This window comes from Cotesia glomerata, linkage group LG7 (assembly GCF_020080835.1).
Source record: "Cotesia glomerata isolate CgM1 linkage group LG7, MPM_Cglom_v2.3, whole genome shotgun sequence".
In the NCBI taxonomy this organism is placed as follows: domain Eukaryota; kingdom Metazoa; phylum Arthropoda; class Insecta; order Hymenoptera; family Braconidae; genus Cotesia; species Cotesia glomerata.
In genome coordinates this window covers 5,068,367-5,093,651 of record NC_058164.1, presented here as the reverse complement: position 1 = coordinate 5,093,651, position 25,285 = coordinate 5,068,367, and the positions used below count along the sequence as shown (strand labels likewise).

General features: G+C 27.9%; 1 protein-coding gene across 4 annotated transcripts in view; it reads left to right on the top strand.

The window, feature by feature from the left end:
* Window positions 1-22,893, top strand: part of LOC123268862 — a 66,482-nt gene extending 43,589 nt beyond the window's left edge. For all 4 annotated transcript variants that reach the window (XM_044734280.1, XM_044734282.1, XM_044734281.1 and 1 more), the window contains exons 4-9: window positions 4,773-4,896; window positions 10,275-10,410; window positions 12,163-12,296; window positions 15,023-15,138; window positions 16,236-16,309; window positions 22,587-22,893. In XM_044734280.1, the coding sequence (XP_044590215.1) occupies window positions 4,773-4,896; window positions 10,275-10,410; window positions 12,163-12,296; window positions 15,023-15,138; window positions 16,236-16,309; window positions 22,587-22,678 (676 nt within the window). In that variant the 3' untranslated portion in view covers window positions 22,679-22,893. The remainder of the gene's footprint in view (window positions 1-4,772; window positions 4,897-10,274; window positions 10,411-12,162; window positions 12,297-15,022; window positions 15,139-16,235; window positions 16,310-22,586) is intronic.
* Window positions 22,894-25,285: the final 2,392 nt, after the last annotated feature.

Sequence of the window (25,285 nt, the reverse complement as noted above, 5' to 3'; positions counted from 1 at the left end):
TTGAGATAAAAAATTTTTGTCATAATTAATTATAATAAAGATACATTTTCTTCATTAAAAATTTTCTCATCTCAATATTACACTAATAAAAGGAAAAGTTTTAAACAAGAATATATCTTTTGCTCCCACTCCTCTCTCTGATTGAAGAAATAATTGCAAATTAAAAATCCACGAACGAACGATAGCGATAAGCCGGCATTAAATCACCATCTAATCTGTAAGTTTAAAAACAAGAAAAGCCGATAATTAACAAAAGCAAACAAAAGTAATTTAAGCAAACAAAGTACTTTAAGCATAACAGGGAAAGAATTACATGAGAGTTTGAAACAAGTACAAAGCTACGGCTAAAGATATAACAGAAATGTATAATTCTCTTTGGAATACAAGAACTTGATGAGAGAAGGCTCTCGAGAACAGAAACCGTCTACGGAATCCCCCTAGACATGACCCGACAAATGAGCCGAAGGATGCAAATCAATCCCACGACACTGGATTCCAAATTGGGCTAAACCGGGCGAGGCTAACTGTGGTTACATCCCTTTTACAATGAGCGCCCCAATTCCACTGAGGGTTTCTCAGTACAACATTTCTCCGGGAGCGGGTTACATTGCTCAACGCTGCTGCCAACAAACTCGCTACCAACGCTGATACATCTCTATGTGGCTAAATTCGTAACAGATCTTTAAGTGTATCATAGAGGGAATAAACACTATAGTTTTTGTAATGTAAGCAGGTGAAAAAAATTTTTTATTAAGATATAAAAAAAAATTACATATGCATGTATAGGTCCATTGGAAAATTTTTTCACGGGTTATTATTTAATCTTTTTTTTAATTAACAATTCGTAAAAAAATTTTTTTGTTCAATTTCACTCTTTGTAAAATTATAACTACTAGCAACCATGCAGTCACTATGTGACTGCCGTGACTTGTGAACTATAAATAAATAAAATTTTGCTTGATTAAATAATGACTTTTGTTAAATTGCGCTGTATTTTCTTAACTATTGACATTTTTAAAGACATGAGCTTATTCTGATGTTACATTCATCAAGAGCTTTCATTTGAATACCCACATGCATTTTAATATATTTTTCTTATATACATATATATAATATATATAAATATATGAAAAATTGATGTGGGTACTCAAATGAAAGGTCTCAATGAGTATAATGTCGGGGTGAGCTTATATCTTTAAAAATATCATTAATTGACAAGATAGCATGTCAGTTCTTAATTATTGATATTTTTAAAGATATAAGCTCATCCCGATGTTACACTCATCAAGAGCTTTCTTTTGGATACCCACATGCACTTTGGTATATTTTTCATATATACATATATATAAATATATAAAATATATGAAAAATTGATGTGGGTACTCAAATGAAAGGTCTCAATGACTGCAATATCGGGATGAGCTTATATTTTTAAAAATGTCAATATTTCACAAGATGCAAAGTAATTTCTTAATTATTAATATTTTTAAAGATATAAGCTCATCCCGATGTTACATTAATCAAGAACTTTCATTTGAGTACCCACATGCATTTTAATATATTTTTCTTATATACATATATATAATATATATAAATATATGAAAAATTGATGTGGGTACTCAAATGAAAGGTCTCGATGAGTATAATGTCGGGGTGAGCTTATATCTTTAGAAATATCATTAATTGACAAGATAGCAATGTCAGTTCTTAATTATTGATATTTTTAAAGATATAAGCTCATCCCGATGTTACACTCATCAAGAACTTTCATTTGAGTACCCACATGCATTTTGATATATATATATATATATATATATATATATATATAGCTATATATATATATATATATATATATATATATATATATATATAAAATATGTGAAAAATTGATGTGGGTACTTAAATGGAAGGTCTTGATGAGTGTAACATCGGGATGAGCTTATATCTTTAAAAATGTCAATAGTTCATGAGATACAAAGTCATTTCTTAATTATGTATTTAGAAATAGAGCATTTTCAAATGCAGCCTAAATACTTATCATAGTAAATTGACTAGGTCGAGAATAATATGAAACCTTGAAAAGGCACAAATTCAAATCAAGACCTTTGCAATGACACTAAATTTCACTAAAAAAAAAACCGATTCTATTATATGACTTCTTTTAATAATATAGATTTTGTTCAAAAAAGAAAAAATAAATTTTGTTAAAAATGAATTAGTGGTAATAATAATCATGAAAGTACCATCCGTTTATATAACTTGTATCTAAAGTTCACATCTACATTTACTCCCTCTTCAGAACAAGTACCTTTGGTTCGAGCTGAGGTGAGCGACAATTGTCAGCTATGATTTACTTATGATTTACTGCAGGCATATTAGAATGATGATACTTCTAGTTGTACTCCCTTGTACAAACTACCAGGTAGAGATAGAGAGATTTAGTTGAATCAGAGAGATGTGATAGTGGTGCAAGTCTTTGAAGACACGTCATATTGTGTTGAGCTGGAAGTTACGAAACTTAGGAGTGGAAGTTGGGTATGTATAGTAACAGCAATGGCAGTAGCATTACCGGAATACCCGTGGGAATAAGAACATCAGTATAGATGTCCACTCTGACAGCCCACAAAAGGATATGCTGGCATTATCACCATCTCACGAATATTTTATAAGGGACTGGATATTTTTGCAGTGATCGATATGCTTGCTGTTGTACCATGACTATTTTAATAGCTTGTTTCAACATTATATTATTTAATCCATGAGATATTGTATTCTGCTGGAGCAGATCCATTAAAGAGATTTTATATAATACGGAGTATAAAGAGAATAATTAGAGTGAAAAGGGAGAATTATGGACCTAAAAAAAATTAACTTGATTCAAGGAAAAAAACTCTTGAACAAAAAATTAGATTTTTTTTATTAAATCAAAGGAAATTAATTAAAATAAAGAAGTTTTTAAAAATTATTAGTTAAATTTTATAAATTGTAAATATTACAATTTTTATTTTCTGTGTAATTAATGACATATTAATTTTTATACTTAGTATGATGTTAAGGAACTTTAATGAAAGAAAAAAAAAAATGAATTGCTTTGTACAGATTTTAAAATCAACATTTAATTATAAAATATCCTGTCGTTCTTTTGTAAATTTAAAACATAATAAAAAATATTGTGCCTGCAGTTCCTTGAATACAATCTTGATCTAGTATTCTATTATTTGAATGAAATTGGAAAAATATGGAATTTTTCCTGACAAGAAATACTACACAGAAAGAAAAATTTCTTGACTGGAGAACAAAATTCTTGGTTCAAGAAAATTTTCGGATGCCTGAAGGAAGGCCGAAGTAAATATTTTTCTTAAAATTCTATTCTTGGTGGAAGTAATTTTTTCTTAATTCAAATTATCATAAATACTTGATACAATTAATTTTTATATTTGATCAAGATTTTAGATACTTTAGGGAAGCAGCGCCACCTACTTCAGCTGAGAAAAAAATTTTTTCACCTTGAGAAAATTTTTCTCTTGAATATTTGATACCCATTTTATATTTTTTTAACGTGCAATTATACATATTGAATGAAAAAAAATGATGAAATATTATTTGATCTTTCCATTTGACATGTTAATGAATGAAAATATTAATGAAAATTTACTTCTATCCTTATATTTAATTTTTTGGAGCAAGAGAGAAATTTTTTCAAGGCAAGAAAATTTACTTCTATCAAGAACTAAATTTTCTGGAGCAAGAGCCTGAATTTTCTCAAAACAAGATTTTCTTGACTTAAATAAATTTTCTTGGATTAAGATACGTATTTCTAAAAGCAAAAGAATTAATTTTGTTGAAATAAGTGAAATTTCTTGTGTCAAAAAAATTTTTTTTCGCTCAAGAAAATAATTAGGAAGAAAAATATTTTCTTGGCTCAAGTGAACCTTTTTTTCTGTGTAAATTTTATGAAATTAAAAAGATAAAAAATTTTCATTTCTTTAAAATAATAAAATATTTGAAAATAAATGTGCAAGTGATTAATTATTAATAATTGTCGTCCAGTAACCCAAAAACCGGATAAATAAATCCTTACATTTGTCTTGGGAAATTTATTCACAATTCGAAAGCCATTAATCCATTAAGATGCCCATTAGGCGGTGCTCTACTTAACGCCGCTCTACTTATACATATACATAGGTAATTGTCATGTACATATAGTGTTGGATGTATTCAGTGGAGAATATTCATGAGAAATGAGAATCGATAGTCGCATGGCGAAATTGAATCAGTGAGTTGTGCGTTTGAAACGGAGTTATAACCAATTGAAGTTGTCATCCGAGTTTAACTACTCGAAACCTGACGGAAAACTTATTAAAGCACCTGAGTACAACTTGTTACTGCAGTATTTTAATATCCGCTGCTCAATACTTGCTCGAGTAACTTACGCTGTAACTTTATTTAAATATTTTATAAACTCTCCGCTCAACTATTAAATCACAGAAATTTTTTTTTTCTTAACTTTTAATGCCAGTCATTTTATTTTCATGACATTTGTAATTGCCCTACTTAAATCCGCTCAGCGGCTTAAACATTTTCATTGTCGAGCTGGACTCTTGAAACCGCTAAATTTATCGATACTTTCTGAAACTCGATGCTGAGCTTTTACAACTTTTACAGGCTATCCAATTATTACATAAATTCTTGAGGATTTTACCGAATCAATTTACTGAAGTTTTCCCCTTGAGGATTAAAATATTAATTAGGATAAATTCTCTTGGTTTCAGGTACGATTTGGAAACAGAAAAACTCTATTCGGTGCTTTGGTACAAAGACAATGAAGAGTTTTATAAGTATGTTAATACGGATAAAAGCCAACACATTTATCAAGTCGATGGAATCAAAGTTGACGTGAGTAAAAAAAATTTTTTAATAATTAAAAAAATATACAACACATTTAATATACTATATTTTTTCATGAAAAACAATTTTTTGACAAGCTCAATTTTAATGTGAGGCTTTATATATAATTAAAAATAATTTTTTTTAGAATTATTAATTAAATACTGTGATAATCTCTAAAAAACTTAAAAATTGAATGTATTATTTATATTTTAAAATTTAACTCTCTTCTATTGAGAAAATTTAGCGATCATGCGCCACCTGTCGGATAATTTAAGAACTATTTTTGTAAAAAAAAATTATATATGACAATATTAAGCCTGTTAAGTCTTAATTTTGATATCAGAAAACAACACAATAAATATATTATTTTTTTCATAAAAAAAAATTTTTTGTCAAGCTCAATTTTAATGTGAGGCTTTGTATATAATTACAAATAATTTTTTTCATAATTGTTAATTAAATACTGTGATAATCTCTAAAAAACCTAAAAATTGAATGTATTGTTTATATTTTAAAATTAAACTCTCTTCTATTGAGAAAATTTAGCGATCATGCGCCACCTGTCGGATACTTTTGGAACTATTTTAATCAAAAAATTATATACGACAAAATTAAGCCTGCCAAGTCTTAATTTTGCTATCAAAAAATTTTTTACTAGTTAATTATTTATATTCTCGAATTTTGAGTAAAAATGATAATAATTGAACTCAAAATTCTCTCCGTAATTGTCAACATTAAAATTTTTTTTTCCATTAAAAAATACCTAGCTCAGCAGTAAAAAATCAGAGACTTAAAAAATGATAGCTGACAATTTTTTATAGCGTGATTTTCTCTCAACTCTCAGCATTACGTTACACACACAGACATATTTATATATTTTTTTTATTTCTCTTAAATTTTTATCTCTCCTCCGGATCCTCGAGCAATTTTAACAAAATATCTCAATGGTATCGAAACTCGCGTAATCGAGTTTACGTAGAATCGTCAGTTCTATTCTTTTTGCCGGCGATGAGGTTTCTCGAAGCGGAAAACGATACAGAAAATGTTTTATTGGGAATGAAGGAAAAGAAGAAGGAGCAAGATTTTCGTCTGGGCCGGGCACGCGTGCCTTATATTACTGCATCAGTACTGTAGATACTTATACTATAGTAGTAGTGCAGTCCACAATCATTTCTTCTCCTCTCCAGCTCTCGTCGCCATTCAACTCTTTTTATTTTATTCAAACTTCCCCGTCTTTCTGGCGTAATGTGGAGGCACTCGCGCCCGAGGGTTGTCTGCATAAAATATTTCAATTTATTCGCCAAACGTACACCGACGTAGTCGTGTATAATAAAGTCGCATATTCAAAGCGGCAATAAAAATAAACCTCTGCTTTATACTTTTTTTTTTCGTTCGTACTTGATGCCTTTTTTATTTTATCATTATTTTTACATCTTCATTTTAGCATGAATACTTACAGAGGTTGTTTTAAATTAATCTAAATATTTACTTTTATTTTTTTATAGTATATTTTTTTTTTACTGATAAAGAAATTTTTATATTGATTATTTGCAATTAAACATTCAATTTATCAATAAATTTTACAAGAGCGGATAATTTCATCTTAATTTAAAGAAAATAATAATTTAAATTTATTTATTTTTTTTTAATTTAAAAATAAATAACTTGGAAATATTTGACGATTTTTATTAATAAATTTTATTGCAAAAATAAGAAATGCAAATTACAAACGATAAAAAAAATGCTGGAAGGTCGGGAGGAATGTTAAGTTTGAAAAATACCCCGAGCAATTATAAAGAAAAAAAATATTTTAACGTTTGAAATTTTATCAGATGCTTTGATGTACAACCGAGATATATTTTATAATAGTATCTATTTTCTTTGCTGTTTTCCTGCAATTTGTTAAAAAAAAACAGTCAACATAATTTTGTTGAAAACAAGTAAAACGTTTAGCTGCAAAACTTAAAACGATTTTTTTTATTATTATTATTAAAAGTAAATGTGAGAATTTTTTTTATGATTAATTTTATTGGTAATTTTATTAAAAAAATATCTACTAAATAAATTCCCAGAATAAATATTTAAAGCAATTAACTCTCGACTAAGTATTTAACTGAGTTTTTTTTTACTATATTATATTACATATAGACGGAAAAATAAAAAATTAAATAATAAAAACTCGGAGAACAATTCCGTGCAAAATAACAATCAATCGAATTAAATCTTATTTTCTATTACAATAAAATAAAAAAATGTTTCTACCGCTTCGTTACTTTTTTTAACAATGTGGTTTATTTATTTTTTGGTTATTTTTTTTTATTAAAAATAAATTCTGCGCAAATCTTTTTAAGAATAAAATAGTACAGACTAAACAACAATAAAAATAAAAATCGAGGTTTGGTGAATGAATTTACACGTTGTCTATTTGATCTGCATGTCTATTGCACACCGACAGGTTTCAGGAATAAGCTGAAAAAATAAATATTGGGATAGAGATAAATAGAGATTGAGATGCTGGAATAAAAACCGATGTAATATACGTTTCAGAACAAATATCTTTAAAGAGAAGCTCCACGTGAGGAGTGATAGATGTTCAGATAAATATAAAATATAAACAACTCTGAGCAACTGAGTCTCTAAATTACGATATTTTTGTTATTATTATTATTATTATTATTATTTTTAAAAAAATTTTACATACTCTTTTTGAACAATTTTCAAACATATTGTATTTTTATATCTCGTGAATTTCACTGATTAATAACATTTATCAATTTTTTTTCTACATCAACAACTCTTTGATTTATTTTATCAAATATTTTTTTATTATATCTAATAATTCTCTACCAATATTTCATAATTAATAAATAAATATTCTCCCTCTTTAATAGACCGAAATATATTTCGGCATTTAATTTTATTAAATGAAAAAATTACAGAATTTTATTTAAAACTCACAACAATTTTTATTAATTCTGTACTTCGCATTCTGAAAGCTAAAAATCGACAAAAAAAAATTCCGTCTTAAATTGTCAAATTTATTAAATAAATTTTTGAACAATTTTAATATAAATGGCAAAAAAAAAATTTTTTTATCTTGCTTTTTGCCATAAAATTCTATTCAGCTGCGGTAATAGCCCTTTTGACATTTTTAATGCGACTTAATTATTATTATTTTTATTCTTATCATACTTTAGAGCAACAGTAAAAACAGCGCTAATTATTTCGAGCTTAAAACTTTAAAAAACCGCAATGAATGAAGGCTCAGTACTTAAATATTCTCTAATGGGTTGGTAAAGACGCGAATCAAAAGTTCAACTTTCACCCAAAACTAATCATTATTCATAAAAGAGCGAATTAAATGCTCCAAGCATTTAATTCGTCAAATTAGACAAGATAAATTGAGGAAAAAGCCGATTTAAGGTAGTTTGGGCTTCAAATGACTTCAACTTGACCCCATATTTTTTTATATTCTTTCGAAAGATTATGATTTAATACATCTATAGAAAAAAAATCAGATTTTTTTACCTCACCGTTTAAGAGATATAATTAATTAAAGTTTTGGAAAAATACACGGTCTCTTATGAGTGTCCTTGTTCAATAACTCCGGAAATGGAGGATTTATAAAAAATCAGCCAACTTGACCCAATAAAAAAAACTTTCCAATAGATAGAACAATGTTTCATACATATTCTATCAAAATTTGATAACGATTTACCACATAGTTTTCATTTCATTAATTTTTTAATATCAAAAATTGGTTTCTATCTTTGTTATTTGTCGGAGACATTACTCCCCCATCTTTATTAGGGAAAAAATGGCGACTTCTCGGTGCGCGGCAAATTTGAAATTTAAATATAATCATAAAATTTTTTGCATTAAAATAAACTGTTATTAAACATACATTAAAAGTTCACGTAAGTTATAGCAGATTTAATATATTGAAGTGATATTTGCAAATTTAAACAATAAATGAACACCGTGAGCAACTGTTTTAAGTACACGGTGAGAAATTTCTGTAGAAATTTACTATGCATACATAATAAGACTGAACCTTAATGACTCAATTCAAAATATTACCATAAAAATTTAAGAATATCATATTGTACCAATCAATATTTACTAGGGACCATAGTAAATTTGACCATGCAACTGTTACATAAACATATATAAAAAATTTTCGTAAACTGACAGAACAAAAACTGTTAGTGTGTTTAAAACTTTTCATTATAGTTCCATAGTAAAATTTCTGTTGCTCAGTCGACAATAAAAATTTATAAAAAAGTTTCACATTTAGTCACGTGTACTCGGTTTAAATTTAAAATTGTGACTATGAAATTTTCAAATGTCCCATAGTAAACGTATGCGCGTCAGTCGCGACGCGCGCTCTTTCATTTTTTCGTGCTGCTTTGTTTTGTCAACATAAGTCTACAGACGCTATCAGTAGTGGTTAACGGTGTTATGAAAATTGCAATAAACATTAAGTTTTAAATAAATATTAGTTTATAAATCCATCAACACATGAATAGTTAATGAAAATTTGTAAGATTCATAAATAATAAAATATTTAATAATTTACCGTGAAAAATTAAAATGAAAACAAACATTTGATGGTTAACCTGCAACCGACACTTCTAATAATAATAAAAAATAATTTAAAAGTTATATATTGTGTTTATAATTATTCATAATAAAATTAACTGCCAAAATAAATCCTACGTTTATTGTTAAAAATGAAAAAAAAAATAAAAAAAACTATATTTTAAAAAAATATTTTTAAAAATTATTGCAAACAAAAAAAATCTTGTTTGGTTTGATATTTTTTTTGATTGCTAAAAACATTTTTTACTCTAAAATTTTTTATTTTTTACAAACGTTTTCTTATTTTTTTTGCTATAGTACATTCGGAAATTTAAATTATTGCATATTTCATTTTACTATGGTACATTTCAATTTCTACCATTTACTATGTCTGATTTCATTTGTTTCGGAAATTACTATGGGCCATTGTAAAATTTTATTCTGAGTCAATAAGGTTCACTAATAATATGCACCATTGTAATATCTAAAATCCATGCAGAATAAAAAATAATGGAAATTTCTCACCGTGTACCGACCTTACATAATCTATAACAGTTGTTATTGTTTTGTGACAGCCCAGTACTTGTCAGTTGATATTTTAATAGTTATATTATTATAATTATTTGACCATAATTATGAATTGAATTTAATCAATTAAATTCTGATTAGAAATAATTTTATATTTTATACTATTTTTCGAGTGATCTCTTGCAAAAAAGAAAAAAAAATGTCTATTAATTTGACCTCGGAATGCGACGATCAAACTACCTTAAGTTTTTTAAAAATAAAATTATGAATTTCAGCATCGGAATTCAGATGGGCAGCGCGTGATCCTCCAGCGGGTGAACTTGGACACCACTGGCGTGTATAAATGCGAGGTGAGCGCGGAGGCTCCACACTTTGCATCAACTTACGGCGAGGCGTATATGGAGGTAGTCGGTAAGTAAAGTAAAAGGTAAAAATCCCCTGGATTAATTGGAGCCGGGGAAAAAACTCGGCGGAAAAAAAAGTAATGTTGAAGTAGAATCGCTTATCGGGAAGCAATTATCATGAGCGTCCGGCAATCGATCGTAAGCAATTTGTCCACCTTATCTCCAATGTGTTTTCTCCCTTTTTATTTTATTTCTCTCGTACTCGGACAGATATAGATAGAGAGATAGAGAGATAGACATTACATACATACATATAAATATATATGAGTATCGAATCTAGGTGACTACAACTCCTTCACTCGTATCGTGACCGCACGAGATCGTCGACGTGTTTACGATGGAACCGTTGTAGCCGTCTAAAAAATGTCGCTTGTGTACACATTTCCCGACTAAAATACATAAATAAATCCTATCTTCTCGCCACCGTCATCTCTCTTTATCTCTAAGGGTATTATGGCCATCCGTATTGATTATTTCACTCCAATTTCATTTAAAGCTTGTACTAAAGACGTCGAATCGGGGCTGTTAATTTGTAACGAGGTTATTCGGGTCTGCAAGCTGGGAAACTGTGAAACTGTTTCCGCATTCAAGACGACCCTTTATTTTAAACACCTTTCGAGGGTGAAATTTTAATGCGGTCCTTATGTTATGCATTTCGAGGATTTTCTAACGCTACCACGTATCTTGATTTTTGAAGATTAATAATTAATTATAAACGCGTTACTGAAAAAAAATATTAACCAGATTAATGATAATTACGATAGTATTTTTAAAAAATACAATTAATAAATATTGTTTTTAGATGAGTATTAATTTTTTATAAGCGATTTTTTACCTCATCTCTAAAATTGTCATTTTTCAGATACGAAATTGCGTCAGAAAACCATCGATTTGTCTGCTGTTTAATTGATAAAAAATAAATTAAAGGAATAATTATTAAGTGAATTAAAGGAATTGCTTACAATTAAGAATTGAAAAATTATGACAAAATTTGGGATGTGAAAATTAAAAATTTATAAATTATACGCAAAAAATATTTTTTTATTAAAAAAAAAAAATTATTTTGATGAAATTAAATTTTTTGAACCAAGTTAATTGGCTTAATATAACTTTTTTTTTGCTTCAAAATTATATTAAAATTTTTTTAATCAAATAAATTAATTTTTCTGTGTATTTTAAAAATTACTATTTAATATTAAAAAAATTTTTCAATATTATTCTGACATTAAAAAGTGTTTTTATTATTGGAAAATTTTATAAAAGAAGAAGACTTTTTAAATTAATTTTTTATTACAAATTTCTAATTCTGGACCATTTCCGGTATTTTATTACTATTATTGTTATAATTACTGAAAAAAAAAACTAAAATTATTACAATTGAAAAAAAAATCTAAAAATATTGAGATTTTTCGTGTTAAGAAAAATTAAGCAAGCGGAATTTTCCCCACTAAAATATATTTCTTTTAATGAGCACGAATAATTGGACGATCCATAACCCAGAGAGTTCCGTTGCATGGTATAAATATAGGATAAAAATGCCCTCGAGTTGCAACTTAATTGAGATTCCAGTTTTAATAGCGCTTTGCATGAAGTAAATCCAAACCGGTTAATGCAAATAATTAATGAAAAAAGAAATCTTTTTATTCAATCTCGTCGCTCATTACCTTATGCTCTCCCTCCTGTGTTCTGTGTTCTGTTTGAACTCACAGAAATAAAATTCTAAATTATTAAATATGTATGAGGTTGCTTATGTTGACAGTTATGCCATCCAATACACCAAAGATCACCGGAAAGGAGGCGTTTTATGCCAGCGGTGACATTTTGTCACTCAATTGCACCAGCGAGAAGTCCCATCCTCCCGCTAAAATCACGTGGTACATCAACAATGTTGAGGTTAATTATTATTACTATTATTAATCTTCATTAGTAATTATTATTCTAAAAATTTATCTATATTATTAAGAGAATATGTACAATTTTGTGGCCAGTGTATTTATATGATATAAATGGGTTTTTATGATTAAATTTAGTATCGTTGGAAAAGTCTTTTCATGATTTCATATCATTCTCACCAATAATAAATGTATGATGATAATTATTTAGGCTGCATTCGAAAATGCTCTATCTTTAGATACATAATTAAGAAATGACTTTGTATCTCGTGAACTATTGACATTTTTATAAATATAAGCTCATCCCGATGTTACACTTATCAAGACCTTTCATTTGAGTACCCACATCAATTTAACATATATTTTTATATATATTATATATATGTATATATGAAAAATATAACAAAATGCATGTGGGTACTCAAATGAAAGCTCTTGATGAGTGTAACATCGGGATCAGCTTATATTCTTAAAAACGTTAATAGTTAAGAAAGTACAGTGCAATTTAACAGATATCTTGTGAACTATTGAGATTTTCAAAGATATAAGCTCATTCCGATGTTACACTCATCAAGACCTTTCATTTAAAGACCCACATCAATTTTTCATATATTTTATATATTTATATATTTATATATATTTATATATATATATATATATATATATATATATATATATATATGTATATATCAAAAATATATCAAAATACATGTGGGTACTCAAATGAAAGCTCTTGATGAGTGTAACATTGGGATGAGCTTATATCTTTAAAAATGTCAATAATTAAGAAATTATCCTGTATCTTGTGAACTACTGAGATTTCTAAAGATATGAGCTCATCCTGATGTTACACTCATCGATACCTTTCATTTGCGTACCCACATCAATTTTTCATATATTTATATATATGTATTTATGAAAAATATATTAAAATGCATGTAGGTACTCAAATGAAAGCTCTTGATGAGTGTAAGATCGGGATGAGCTTATATCTTTAAAAACGTCAATAGTTAAAAAAGTACAGTGCAATTTAATAAAAGTCATTATTTAATAAAGCAAAATTTTAATTATTTATAGTTCACAAGTCACGGCAGTCACATAGTGACTGTAAGGTTGCTAGTAAATTTTAAATTATTAATTTTTCAATACAAAAAATTCCAAAGGCTTTAATAGTAATTTTTTTTTATTATTATTACTGAAATAAGAAAAGACAATTTATTGAAAGTCATTACTTAAAGAAGAGTACAGATTGAGTTAATGAGCTAAAGCTCCAATCAACGTAAGAACGGCTTTTCTTATTAAATCTCTCAGCAACATTTTTTATCATAATCGGGATAATTTTTTTTCTTGAGCTTTAAGCTCAACTAATTGATTCGCTCTATAAACATTGGCCATCATTCCACCGAGTGAGGAACATTTAATTGCTATATTATTTACGAAGAAAAAAAAATAAAAAAATCTATATTATCTAATTGGAGAGAAAACTCATTCTTAGACGTTGAACGAGTGGAAGTAAGCTGATTATTTTTTATTTAATAGAGAAAATATGAGAATTATTAAATAATTGAGAAAAATAATGATCAGTGTCGAGAGCGCCAATTAGTGGAATAATTAAGAAAAGTTTGGTCAGCAGAAAAATTTAAAAGCTTTTTAAAGAAATGAATAATTAATAGAAAATCTGGGATAATAAAAAGTAGATTTATTTTTTTTTGTCACCATTTTTGTGCTCAAAAAAAAGATTAAATTAAATTGAGAATAGGGTAAATGCACCAGTTGTTGACCAGTCACCAATTAGTTGACCGATGTATAAAAAAGTTAATTAATTAAGAATTTACAAAGGTTTTTTTTTCTTTAAATATTAAAATTAAAAAATATGGCATTTAATCATCATAATAAAAAATTACGCAATTCATTGTGCAGTGATTATAGCTTTAAAAAAAATATTCTGAGTTTGTTTACAACGTGACCAACCATTAAATCTTTTTTGATTATTAAATTTTATTTTATTCTAATTTTTTTAGTGAACGGTTGTATCAAGGAACGAATTATTAAAAAAAAAAATTGCTAAGCAATTAAAAAAAAAAAAAAATGAGTTACAAGCTAGTGAAAAAGCTTAAATTGAAAAAAAAAAAAAATAAAAAAAAGAAAAAGAATAAAAAAATTTCAAGTGAATCAGAAGAACTATCGTCTTCAAAATGAATTTGTGATTACTTGTGACCTAAAGAAATGTGACTTTATGTTAATTATTACTATTCTTTATATTATTTTATAAAAAAGTTCGATTTAAAATTATATTGTAAGTTTAGTTTTGTTAAAAATGTCGTTAATACTTCAAAAGTACTGAACAAATTTAATTACAGACATGTAGTTTACAAAATTACTTATAATTATTTCAGCGGTAAATTAATTGGAGAACGGTTGGTCATTTATTGGGTTTCTTCGGTCAATAATTGGTGATTTTAGTATTTTAAGATTTAAATATCAAAATTAATATAATTTTGTTAATTTTTATTATAAATAGTTATTAATTATTATTAATTAAGTATTTAACTTTAATAAAATCCATTACAAATTGTACTTGATAAGTTAATAGTTTTTTTGTAGCTTAGTACAGAAAAAGAAAACCTTAATCGGTCAATAATTGGTGCATTTACCCTATTTTGGTGATAAAAAATTCATTTTTAAAAAAATATTTTTTTAAAGCCATGTTTTTTTTTTTTTTTTTAGGTCGAAGCCGACTCCACGAGGACAATAATTCATCGAGATCGATTAGTGACAACGATATCGACTCTACGCCTTGAATTAGGCCCGCACCATCTCTCGAGCGGGGAGAGTAAAGTAAAGTAAGCAAAAAAAATATGTCTGTGTACCAAAGTACACAGGTAAGAAGTGAAACTTCTTTATGACGTATCTTTTTTTTACTATTTCAATTACAACTTCACAGAAATTGGGTCGATAAGGCTTAAAAAAATTTTTTTCCGTATTAAATTAAAGCTATTTTAGTATTATAGACATGCATACAAATAATATGAGTAATTCCGTTTGTCATTGCTCTTATTATAATTATTGTATTTCATCAATTATGATCACATCATTATTGGCATTGTTGTCATTATTTAGACTCTGCCATTATTTAATCTAATAATTAGTTAATCAGCTTACAAAAATTATATAACGAACTTTAATATTCATATTTCATGTAATAACTAGTAAAAATAATTCAAAGCAGATATTTAATAACTTACTTAATTACACAAGTTATGAGTAAATAATTGCAATTATTTACTTAAAGTAATACAACTAAATTATAAGACGACAGTTAATCTTGTAGATATGCAATGATTTTATAGAATTCAAAATGAATGAATAAATTATTAGAAACGAATAATTAAAAAAAATATTCGTATAGATATTTTTATTTTCTAATTGTGTTTTATTTGATTTTTAAATTATTATATAATTTGTTTTTTTAATTGTTTTTAGATTTAATAATGTTTACTACACGGAAAAAACAAGATGACACTGGATATCATCCCAGATTATAGTCAGTGATATCTGTGGTGAAAAAAAATTTCATATTGTAGCTAAAAAAATGCAGATTATACTGCGTGATATCTAGATTATACTCATTGTAATCTGGATTATACTCATTGTTATCTGGATTATACTAGCTACTATCTGAAATTTTTTTTCACAAAATATAATCTGAGATGATATCCAGTGTCATCTTGATCTTTCCGTGTAGATTTATTCTTTACGTCGCTATTCTGAACTTTGATGAAAAAAAAAAACAACATGGCGCGTAATTGAAAATCGTGACGGATTTTTTTTACATTGCTTTAAAATTTTTCTCATACTTCAATGAAGAAGTTTCACTTCAAAAATATTATTAAAAAAAAAAAACCGGTTTATTTAAATATATTTATTTATTTATTCGCAGATGCAAATCCAGGGTAGAAACGAGTGATAGAGCCCGCGAAGCCTTGGTGGATGATCGCATCACCGAAGTAGCAGGTAAGCGACCGGGCTCGGTATTAATTCAAATGATTCTGAAATAAGAGTAAAAATCCGCAAGTAGGTCACCGTTAAACGCTGACTTAAACTTTTATTTTCTCCATTGAGTTTTTCCGAGTGCGCGGAGGAAAGTAATAAAAAAAAAAGAAGAGAAAGTCCTTTTCCAGGACCGGAAAATTCGCGACTTAATGATTACAGCAGTTTCTCATTACCGGAGACCGATTCTCTAATTATCGTAGCAGCAGCAGAGTGAAACGGGTTGAATTTGGTTTAAACCGCCGATCGTTGACGGTAAATTCAATTTACCCGACGTTTACAGTTCCCAGTACGATAATGGGATTATCAATTAACCAACTCGGGTATTCCGCTGCAACAATTATTTATTTCTAATCATTCCGATCAGTATCTGAAGTAATACCGACCACTCGAATAATATTATCTCCCGCTGCTCACTCCTCCTTGCTCATTAACGAGTATAGTCGAGTTACAAGTTGATGTACTCTTTACAAGTCAATCATGCTATTTTAATTACAGCAATTCTCTACCAACTATCCATTATTATTATTATTTTATTGACTAAAGGTTTTTATTTCTTCTGGATTGATAAAAAAAATTAACAATTAATTAAATGAGTAAATAAATTTATTTATTCATTTAAAGATAATTTATTGAGTATGAAAATTATTTTTTAATTTTTTTAAGAAAAAAATTGCATTTATTAACAGTTAATATATATTATCTATATTATTGAGAGAATAAGAAAGTAGGTCACATGATAAAATCGGTTTTGTGAGTGAAATTTAGTGTCATTGCAAAGGTCTTGATTTGAATTTGTGCCTTTTCAAGGTTTCATATCATTCTCACAGATAGTTAATTTATCATGATAAGTATTTATGCTGCAATCGAAAATCCTCTATTTCTAGATGCATAATTAAGAAATGACCTTGTATCTCGTGAACTATTGACATTTTTAAAGATATAAGCTCACCTCGACATTATACTCATCGAGACCTTTCATTTGAGTACTCACATAAATTTTTCATATATTTATTTATATTATATATATGTATATATGAAAAATATGTCAAAATTCATGTGGGTACTCAAATGAAAGCTCTTGATGAGTGTAACATCAGAATGAGCTTACATCTTTGAAAATGTCAATAATTGAGAAATGATCTTGTATCTTGTAAACTATTGACATTTTTAAAGATATAAGCTCATCCTGATGTTACACTCATCGAGACTTTTCATTTGAGTACCCACATTAATTTTTCATATATTTTATATATTTATATATATGTATATATGAAAAATATATCAAAATGCATGTGGGTACTCAAATGAAAGCTCTTGATGAGTGTAACATCGGGATGAGCTTATATCTTTAAAAAGGTCAATAATTAAGAAAGTACAGTGCAATTTAACAGATATCTTGTGAATCATTGATATTTTTAAAGATATAAGCTCATTCCGATGTTACACTCATCGAGACCTTTCATTTGAGTACTCACATCAATTTTTCATATATTTATATATATTGTATATATGTAAATATGAAAAATATATCAAAATTCATGTGGGTACTCAAATGAAAGCTCTTGATGAGTGTAACATCGGAATGAGCTTATATCTTTAAAAATGTCAATAGTTAAAAAATTACAGTGCAATTTAACAAAAGTAATTATTTAAAAAAGCAAAATTTTATTCATTTATAGTTCACAAGTCACGGTAGTCACACAGTGACATAAAAGTAAATGATGATTTATTAGAATTTTTTTTTTTAATATCTATAAATTTGATGTAATAAATTAATTTATTATTAATTATAATTATTAATTCCACCGGTTTTATTTCTTTATTGGTTAAAAAGAAAAAAATAAATAAAACAATTAAAGTAAAAAGTAAAAATTGAGTTAATTAAATTGAAAAACTCTAGAATCTTGAGTTGATACCGTCTGAAAGTAATTTTAAAAATAAATTGCACTGGAATTAATATTTATACTAAAATTCTCTCTGTGTTTAATTCCCGGTGAGCAAACTTTCGGGTAATGATTCCGAGGCAGATAGTGAGTGATGAAAAAGGAGGGAAGCAAGAACAAGAATAAGAACAGAGGCAAGAACACACAGCAGCTAAAAGTTGGAATGAACGAGACAACAAGCTTGACGTGGTTAGTCGGGTGTTTACGCGTGGCGTCTATTTAACATTTAATTCCGGGCAGGGTTAATTTAAATCGCAATTAGACAGTAACTTATGGCACTCGGAGTACGGCGAGCCCGAGAAACGGTGCGGCAGCCCGCTAGCAATAAGCTACGGTCTAAGTAAAGGCTAAGAGTAACATCAACAGCCAGTATAAGTGTAAATGTAAGAGTTAGAGTAAGAGTTAAGTACGCCGCTGTAAATTATTGTTTTAATTTCTGCTCGCGTACTGTATACTACCTCGCTGCTGAGATGTCCGAGCCGTATCTGCGCCACCGCTAATTTTATGAGCTTGTAAAATCTATATAACTCGCTAATTTGCTTAAACACCGGCTACGATAAGTGATTTTAGTTGGTTGTTTATTCGAATAGTTATAACTGTGATTACTTTTAGGGATCTCGCGATCAAAGTTATTATTTTGTTCTATTTTCATTATTATTATAATTACAATTTTTTTTAAATTATGAATAATTCTCCGTGGAGAAAAAACAATAAATTAAAAAAATTTTCTTTATTCCAAAATCAATTCAATATTTATAATACAAATTATATTTTTATTTAAATTATCCAAATAAAATGTATTTAGACTGTTGCTACTTGAAAATGTCGAAAAATTACCTTTTAAAAAAATTTTAAGTTCGATAATTTGCAAATTAAAATGTCAAAATTTAAACGCGAAAAAATTATTTTAAAAATTTTTATCCTGAATTAAAGAGGTTCGAGCGAATCTAATGTAAAAAATAATTTTCAACTTTGAGCTTTGAAATTAAGTATAAGTATAAATAAATACGTAATTTATCTAATCCCAAAATTTAAAAAAGATTCACCGTTTAGTTACTTAGATATTAAATTTTAAAAATCACATATTTTATCTCCTTATACACGAGCTCTTATGGCGGACAAACTTTTGTCGAGAGTTTAATTATTTTTTTCAATATTAACCTCTCAACTTTAACGGATAAAAAACTATACACAAGAAACTTGGATTATTGCAAAATATAAAAACAATTTAATAATAATACATTACCGATGTAATTTTTGAAATATTTAAAGTCAAATTTTATGTTTGTAACTCGTTTATCGTCAGCCATTCATTCGAATAAAGATTTGACAACATCGCGTCAACAGCTGAGAAAAAAGAAAAGGATAAAAATATAGTTACAGAGAAAGTAATGTTTAACTCACATACTCATCCACGTCTCAGTTATGGGTATAATCAAACGCGCTATTTCCAAATCTGTTTATTTATTCCGGCAAGTAATAAATATGAAAGTCATTTTATTACTTTATTTTATTGAATAAGTAAAAATCATCAATTATTAAATTGTTTAAATTATTTTAAATTAAAATAAAAAATTTTAACGAATATTGGGAAAACTAAAATTAAAAAAAAATTTTAACACTATTTTGACTCATTAGTTACGCTCGAACTTTCTTAAATAAAAAAATGTTTAAGTTACAAAATTGTTTTTAATTCAATTAAATTTTACTTAATTAAAATATCTTCTTGATTTAAGCTGATAAATTTCTTAAAAATAATTTTCTGGATTATTTTGATTTTGATTTCTAATTAGCAAATTGTCTAACTCCATTTTAGAGAATCTTCCATTTTTACGAAAAAACAATTAGTTAGAAATTTATTATCATTTTAAAAAACGATTTAATATCTAATAGAGGTACAATATTTTGATTTGGATAGTTTAAATAATTTATAATTGGACTATTGCTACATTTAAATAAAGATAAAAAATAAGAAGTTAGCCCAATTGCTAATTAGACCGTCAATTTGATTAATAGTAATAATAATAAATCTCTCTAAAAAAAAACGTCAAACTTTGAAAACTCACATCTCATTAAAACCGTAATAACTAATTCATGATAAACGTTAGTAAAAAACATTCACAAGTACTTAACAATCCAAAATAAACCTCGCAAAGAAGAGACATTTAAATAATAATCTAAAACAAAAGAAATTCCCATCTAAAATTAGTCCGTCAAGAGCGACATACAGTCCGCAAAAAAAGGAGAATAAAACAGCATAAAACAAACCTCGGTCTGTTGATTTTAATTTGAATCGTAATTGGCTCGTCTCGTTAAACAACTAATTATACAGCCCGCTTATAAGTCTCTCCTCTCCTTCGATCCGTATGAAATAATAAAATATAATAAAATAAAATATGATAGCCGAGTAACGTTAACTATAACAGTTATATCTGGAGCAAAATTATCAAGTCAAAGCCACGATCCAATTTTAGTTGGCTCTCTTTATCTGGACTATATGTCTCGAGAGAAAATGGCCTTATAAAAAAGCTCCCTGCGGACAAAACCCATGACTTGTGTGTTTCTCTCTTGCTCCTCTCCTCCTCTTCTCATTTTATTCAACAGAATTCTCCTCAGCTCTTTACTGGAAACCCTGCACTCATTTATAACTCTCTCTCACTCATCTTATCCTTACACTTTTTCTGCACGTGATGATCCCTCATCGCCCTGTGCTGGCTCTCATTGGAATTGGCTGTTTCGCTCGGATATAATCGTGAGGGGACGTTGAGATTCTTCTTTTCTTCTTTGTTTAATTTCCACCAACAGAATTTACACCACCGCAACTTTCTTTCTATTCGTGTACAGAAACAGGTACAGATACGAACCGATTGTTTTGCCGTTTCAGCCGCCATTTTAGCACCACTGACCCAGGAGAAAAGTCCGTGGAAGAAAGAACAAAGACGAAGACGAAAACAAAGAGAAGAAGCTTACCGTTGTAACACATCCCCTTTGGTTAGCTCGAGAGAAAACGCCGAAAGACAAAGACCGAGGAAGCGGTAAAATGCGAAAGGTGTACCGAGAAAACTCGGGTTTACTTCTATCCGCTGAACGATTCGTCTAACGAGAAAATCGAAGATGGTTAAGAGCAATTTCTTCAAGTCGTTCTCCGGCTCCCCGGCTTTCCACCCCCGTCTCCATTTTCCATCTTCCATCTTCCATCTTGCGCTATATTAGTTTTGTCCTTTCCTATTTTTATTTCTCAGACTCACGCTACTCCATTTATCGCTGATTCTGTACACAGTACGGCGAACTCACCTCGGTACCTGAATCCGCCACCGATTTACCGGAAACTTTTCGCCCGTCGTCATTCGCACGTACTTTTTCCATCGCTGTTTTTTAAACTTTATTTCCTGTTTCGAATCCTTTACGTTTTCTGTCTGGCACCTACAGCGACTAGGTGTCTGCACCTATTGATTTTATTAAACGCTCAACAAGTTCCATTCCACGATTCAATTGCCCGTGATTCAATTTTATAAATTAACGAGTATTATAAACATTATTATTGCAACAGATAACTGGGGTTTATTTTTTGTAAGAGTTTTTCTGTTCTGTATAATGGGTTGGCGCAAAAATAAAGGATTTTTTTTATGCTTTAAAAAAATTAATTTGATAAAAATAGTTTTAGGGATCGTTTAAGATTTTTTATAATTATCAAAATTCTTAAAAATCAAACAAAAGTTCAATTTTTATATTTTTTTATTTTGTAGATTAAAAATTATAGAAATTTCAATTTTTTAAATTCACTCAAAATTAAAAAAAAATGAATTTTTTTACTATCAATTTTTTTTTCTCGTTATTTTTATAATTTTTAAATTAAAAAATTATAAAAATTTCGTCGAAATTTCAATTTTTTAAATTTACTCAAAATTAAAAAAAAAAAATTAATTTTTTTACTATCCATTTTTTTTCTCGTTACTTTTATATTTCTTCAATTTAAAATGATATAAATTTCAAAAATTTCATCAAAATTTCAATTTTTTAAGTTCAATCAAATTAAAAAAAAAAATTGAATTTTTTAACTTTTGATTTTTTTATCTTTTTATTTTTTAGATTAAAAATTATGAAAATTTTAATTTTTTGAACTCATTAATAAATTTAATAACAAGCTGATTTTTACAAAAAAAAACCCTCAAAAAATGACTACCAAATTTTCCCAAAAATAAATTATGTTCTCTTAGAATTAATAAAATAAATATCACCAAAAAAAAATAATTTCCAACCGAAAAATAAAATGTAACAATTAATTATTGTTTCAGTCCGTGGGAGCGGAAATTTTATCAGGCCGTGTCTGTCGCTGGTGTTGGTAGCAGTGATGGTATTACTGGATCGGATAGTGAGGATGGATTGAAAGCACTTGGTAAGTACGGCGAAAGGTTTCAGATTGTTCTGTAAGCCTCGAAGCAACAAAGGGCTGTGAACATTGGGATAAAGCTGAAGGAGTATGTGAATGCGTGTAACACGTACAATGCCGAGTAGAAGGAGGGATCTGAGATAGAGCAGTAGCCCCATGCCAGTAGAGTGTGCGAGGATAAATATAAAGTTTCCGCTATAGTTAACTATAAATATATAACTATAGCGATACGACGGCTCTGCTAGTATTGGTGGTAGAACGTATCGTTTGTTGTATACCAACCAGTGTTCCATGACCAAAGACAATCATGTTCAAATATAATGGGATATTGTTCGAGATATTTCCAGACGGGACGGGATAGAGTTCGGTACCGGGTAAATTAATTAATCGTCATATGTACAGCCCGTGTGTGCTTTATTTCTTAACCTTGTATCTGCTAATCTTTGTTTACTTATTACGTGCGGATTTATTTGTCTTCAGTTCCTCCGCTCTTTGTTCTCTCCCGCTGTTATTTATACATTATATTTTATATATTACCATTATTGTACTTTGTTTTTCGACTACAAATGTATTTTATTGTCTTAGTTTGTTTGTCCGCGGTATCAGCTTCGCGGGTTCCATTTGTAAGCCCTATTTCTGAAACTAGATGCTAATACTGCCGATAAATCTTCTCTAGGTTAATTTCATATCAACAATTATTTATTGTTTTTCTCTACAAATGTTCAGTTACAAGTTTATTAAATAACCTATTGTGCTCTTAGGCAGATATTGTATCGTTATTTATGCTCGGGTGGAAAAAATCATCATTCGTTTTGAGTTTTATTTATTTACTGAGCTTTCTTTCAATCTTCTTCATCCTTATTAGTGATTTTTGGGACTTACTTTTTGGAAAATATTTTTTTCATGGATTGTTTTAATAAATAAAATTATTTTTCTGAAGTTTTTAAATTTTGTGATATTTTTTATTAAAAAGAAAAATTTTTAAAATTATTTTTAATTTTAATATTAAGGGGATAGCCACTGTGAGGATCGAAAAAATAGGTGATTTTCGGGAATTTTTTTGACTGGGATAATAAAAGAATTTGCACGCATAAAACGATTTTGTTCACGGAAAAAAGTAAACTGTAATAAATAACAGTCGATTTATAATAAGTAATGATCAACTGCTAAAAATTACCATTTCAAACAGTAAAACCGTGATTTTACTATTCACTATATAATATTTACCATTTAAACGTTACAATTTACTCTTTACATGGAAGAAAATACTATTTCAAACAGTAATATTCGCTATGTAAATGTATAAAATGTTAAAGTATAATAATTAACAATTCAGACTTTGATATTTATCATTTCGTACCTAAAAAATGATGTTATGATATGTAAAAAGTATAAAATAAAGTTAGTAAATTTTTAATACAAACAACGTCAATATTTACAAAGTAAAATGGTAAATTTTAAACGCAACGCTAAAAATCAAACTGTAATTATTGACTTGCTTGGGCTGGTAAAATGTATATTTTAAAAGTATAATTTTTACTGTTTCAAATGTTAAATTCTCCCAGAGTGGGACCCTCTTCTCTTTTATTTGAGTTCCCCTTCTCCTCATAATATGGACTATATATTGAAATGACAATTTTTACTGTTTGAAACTGTAATTTTTTAAGATGAAAGAGTCGTTATTTACTAGAGTGACAGCTACTATTCACTTATTTTGGATATTAAATTATAAATTGTGGCTTTTATACTTTCTACATTAAGTTCTGTAATATTTATATTTTTGCCACCCCGATGTCCGCTTTACTGTTTGAAACTATAAAAATTAACCGGAATCTGAGTGAATATAACAGTTTACTTTTTTCCGTGTTGAAATAACAAAAGACGGGATAACTGAAAAATTTGTTCTGATAATAAATGAGTGTAGTTATAGCAACAAATTCATTAGTTGCATTAACAAAATGTTTCAAGTTGTACTAACAAACCAATGTTAATTCACAAAATCAATTTGTTGCCCTACTCTCTAAACATGAATTAGTGAAAATTCACTGGAATAAGTGAATATTCACTTTTTCTAAGTGCCAATCGAACCACTGTGGTTTCAAAGTGGTTCTATTGGCACTTAGAATTAGTGAATATTTACTTATTCTAGTAAATTTTCACTAATTCATGTTTAGAGAGTAACGAAATCATTTTGTTACTGTCATAAAATGACTTTGTTGCTGTTACAAAATGATTTTGTTGCAATAATAAAACTAATTTGTTGCTAAAATATTTTCCAAATCAGCTATAGCTGATTATAGCATATTTTTAAATTATTTATTCTCTTAATTACTTTAACAAATTGTCTTTGTTACTCCAACAAATTCTCTTTGTTATTTTAATAGCATAATTTTGCTGTTTCAACAAAAAAATTTGCTATATCAACTAAAGTATTTTGTCGAATCTTCTTAAAGATTTTGCTATAGTAATGAAACTGTTTTGTTGTTATAATATATCAATAACTTTGTTATAACCTAAATTTTGTTATTTTAACTTATAATTTGTGTTATCCATATGTTAACAAATTAACAAATTCATTTGTTCACGGAAAAAAGAAAACTCGAA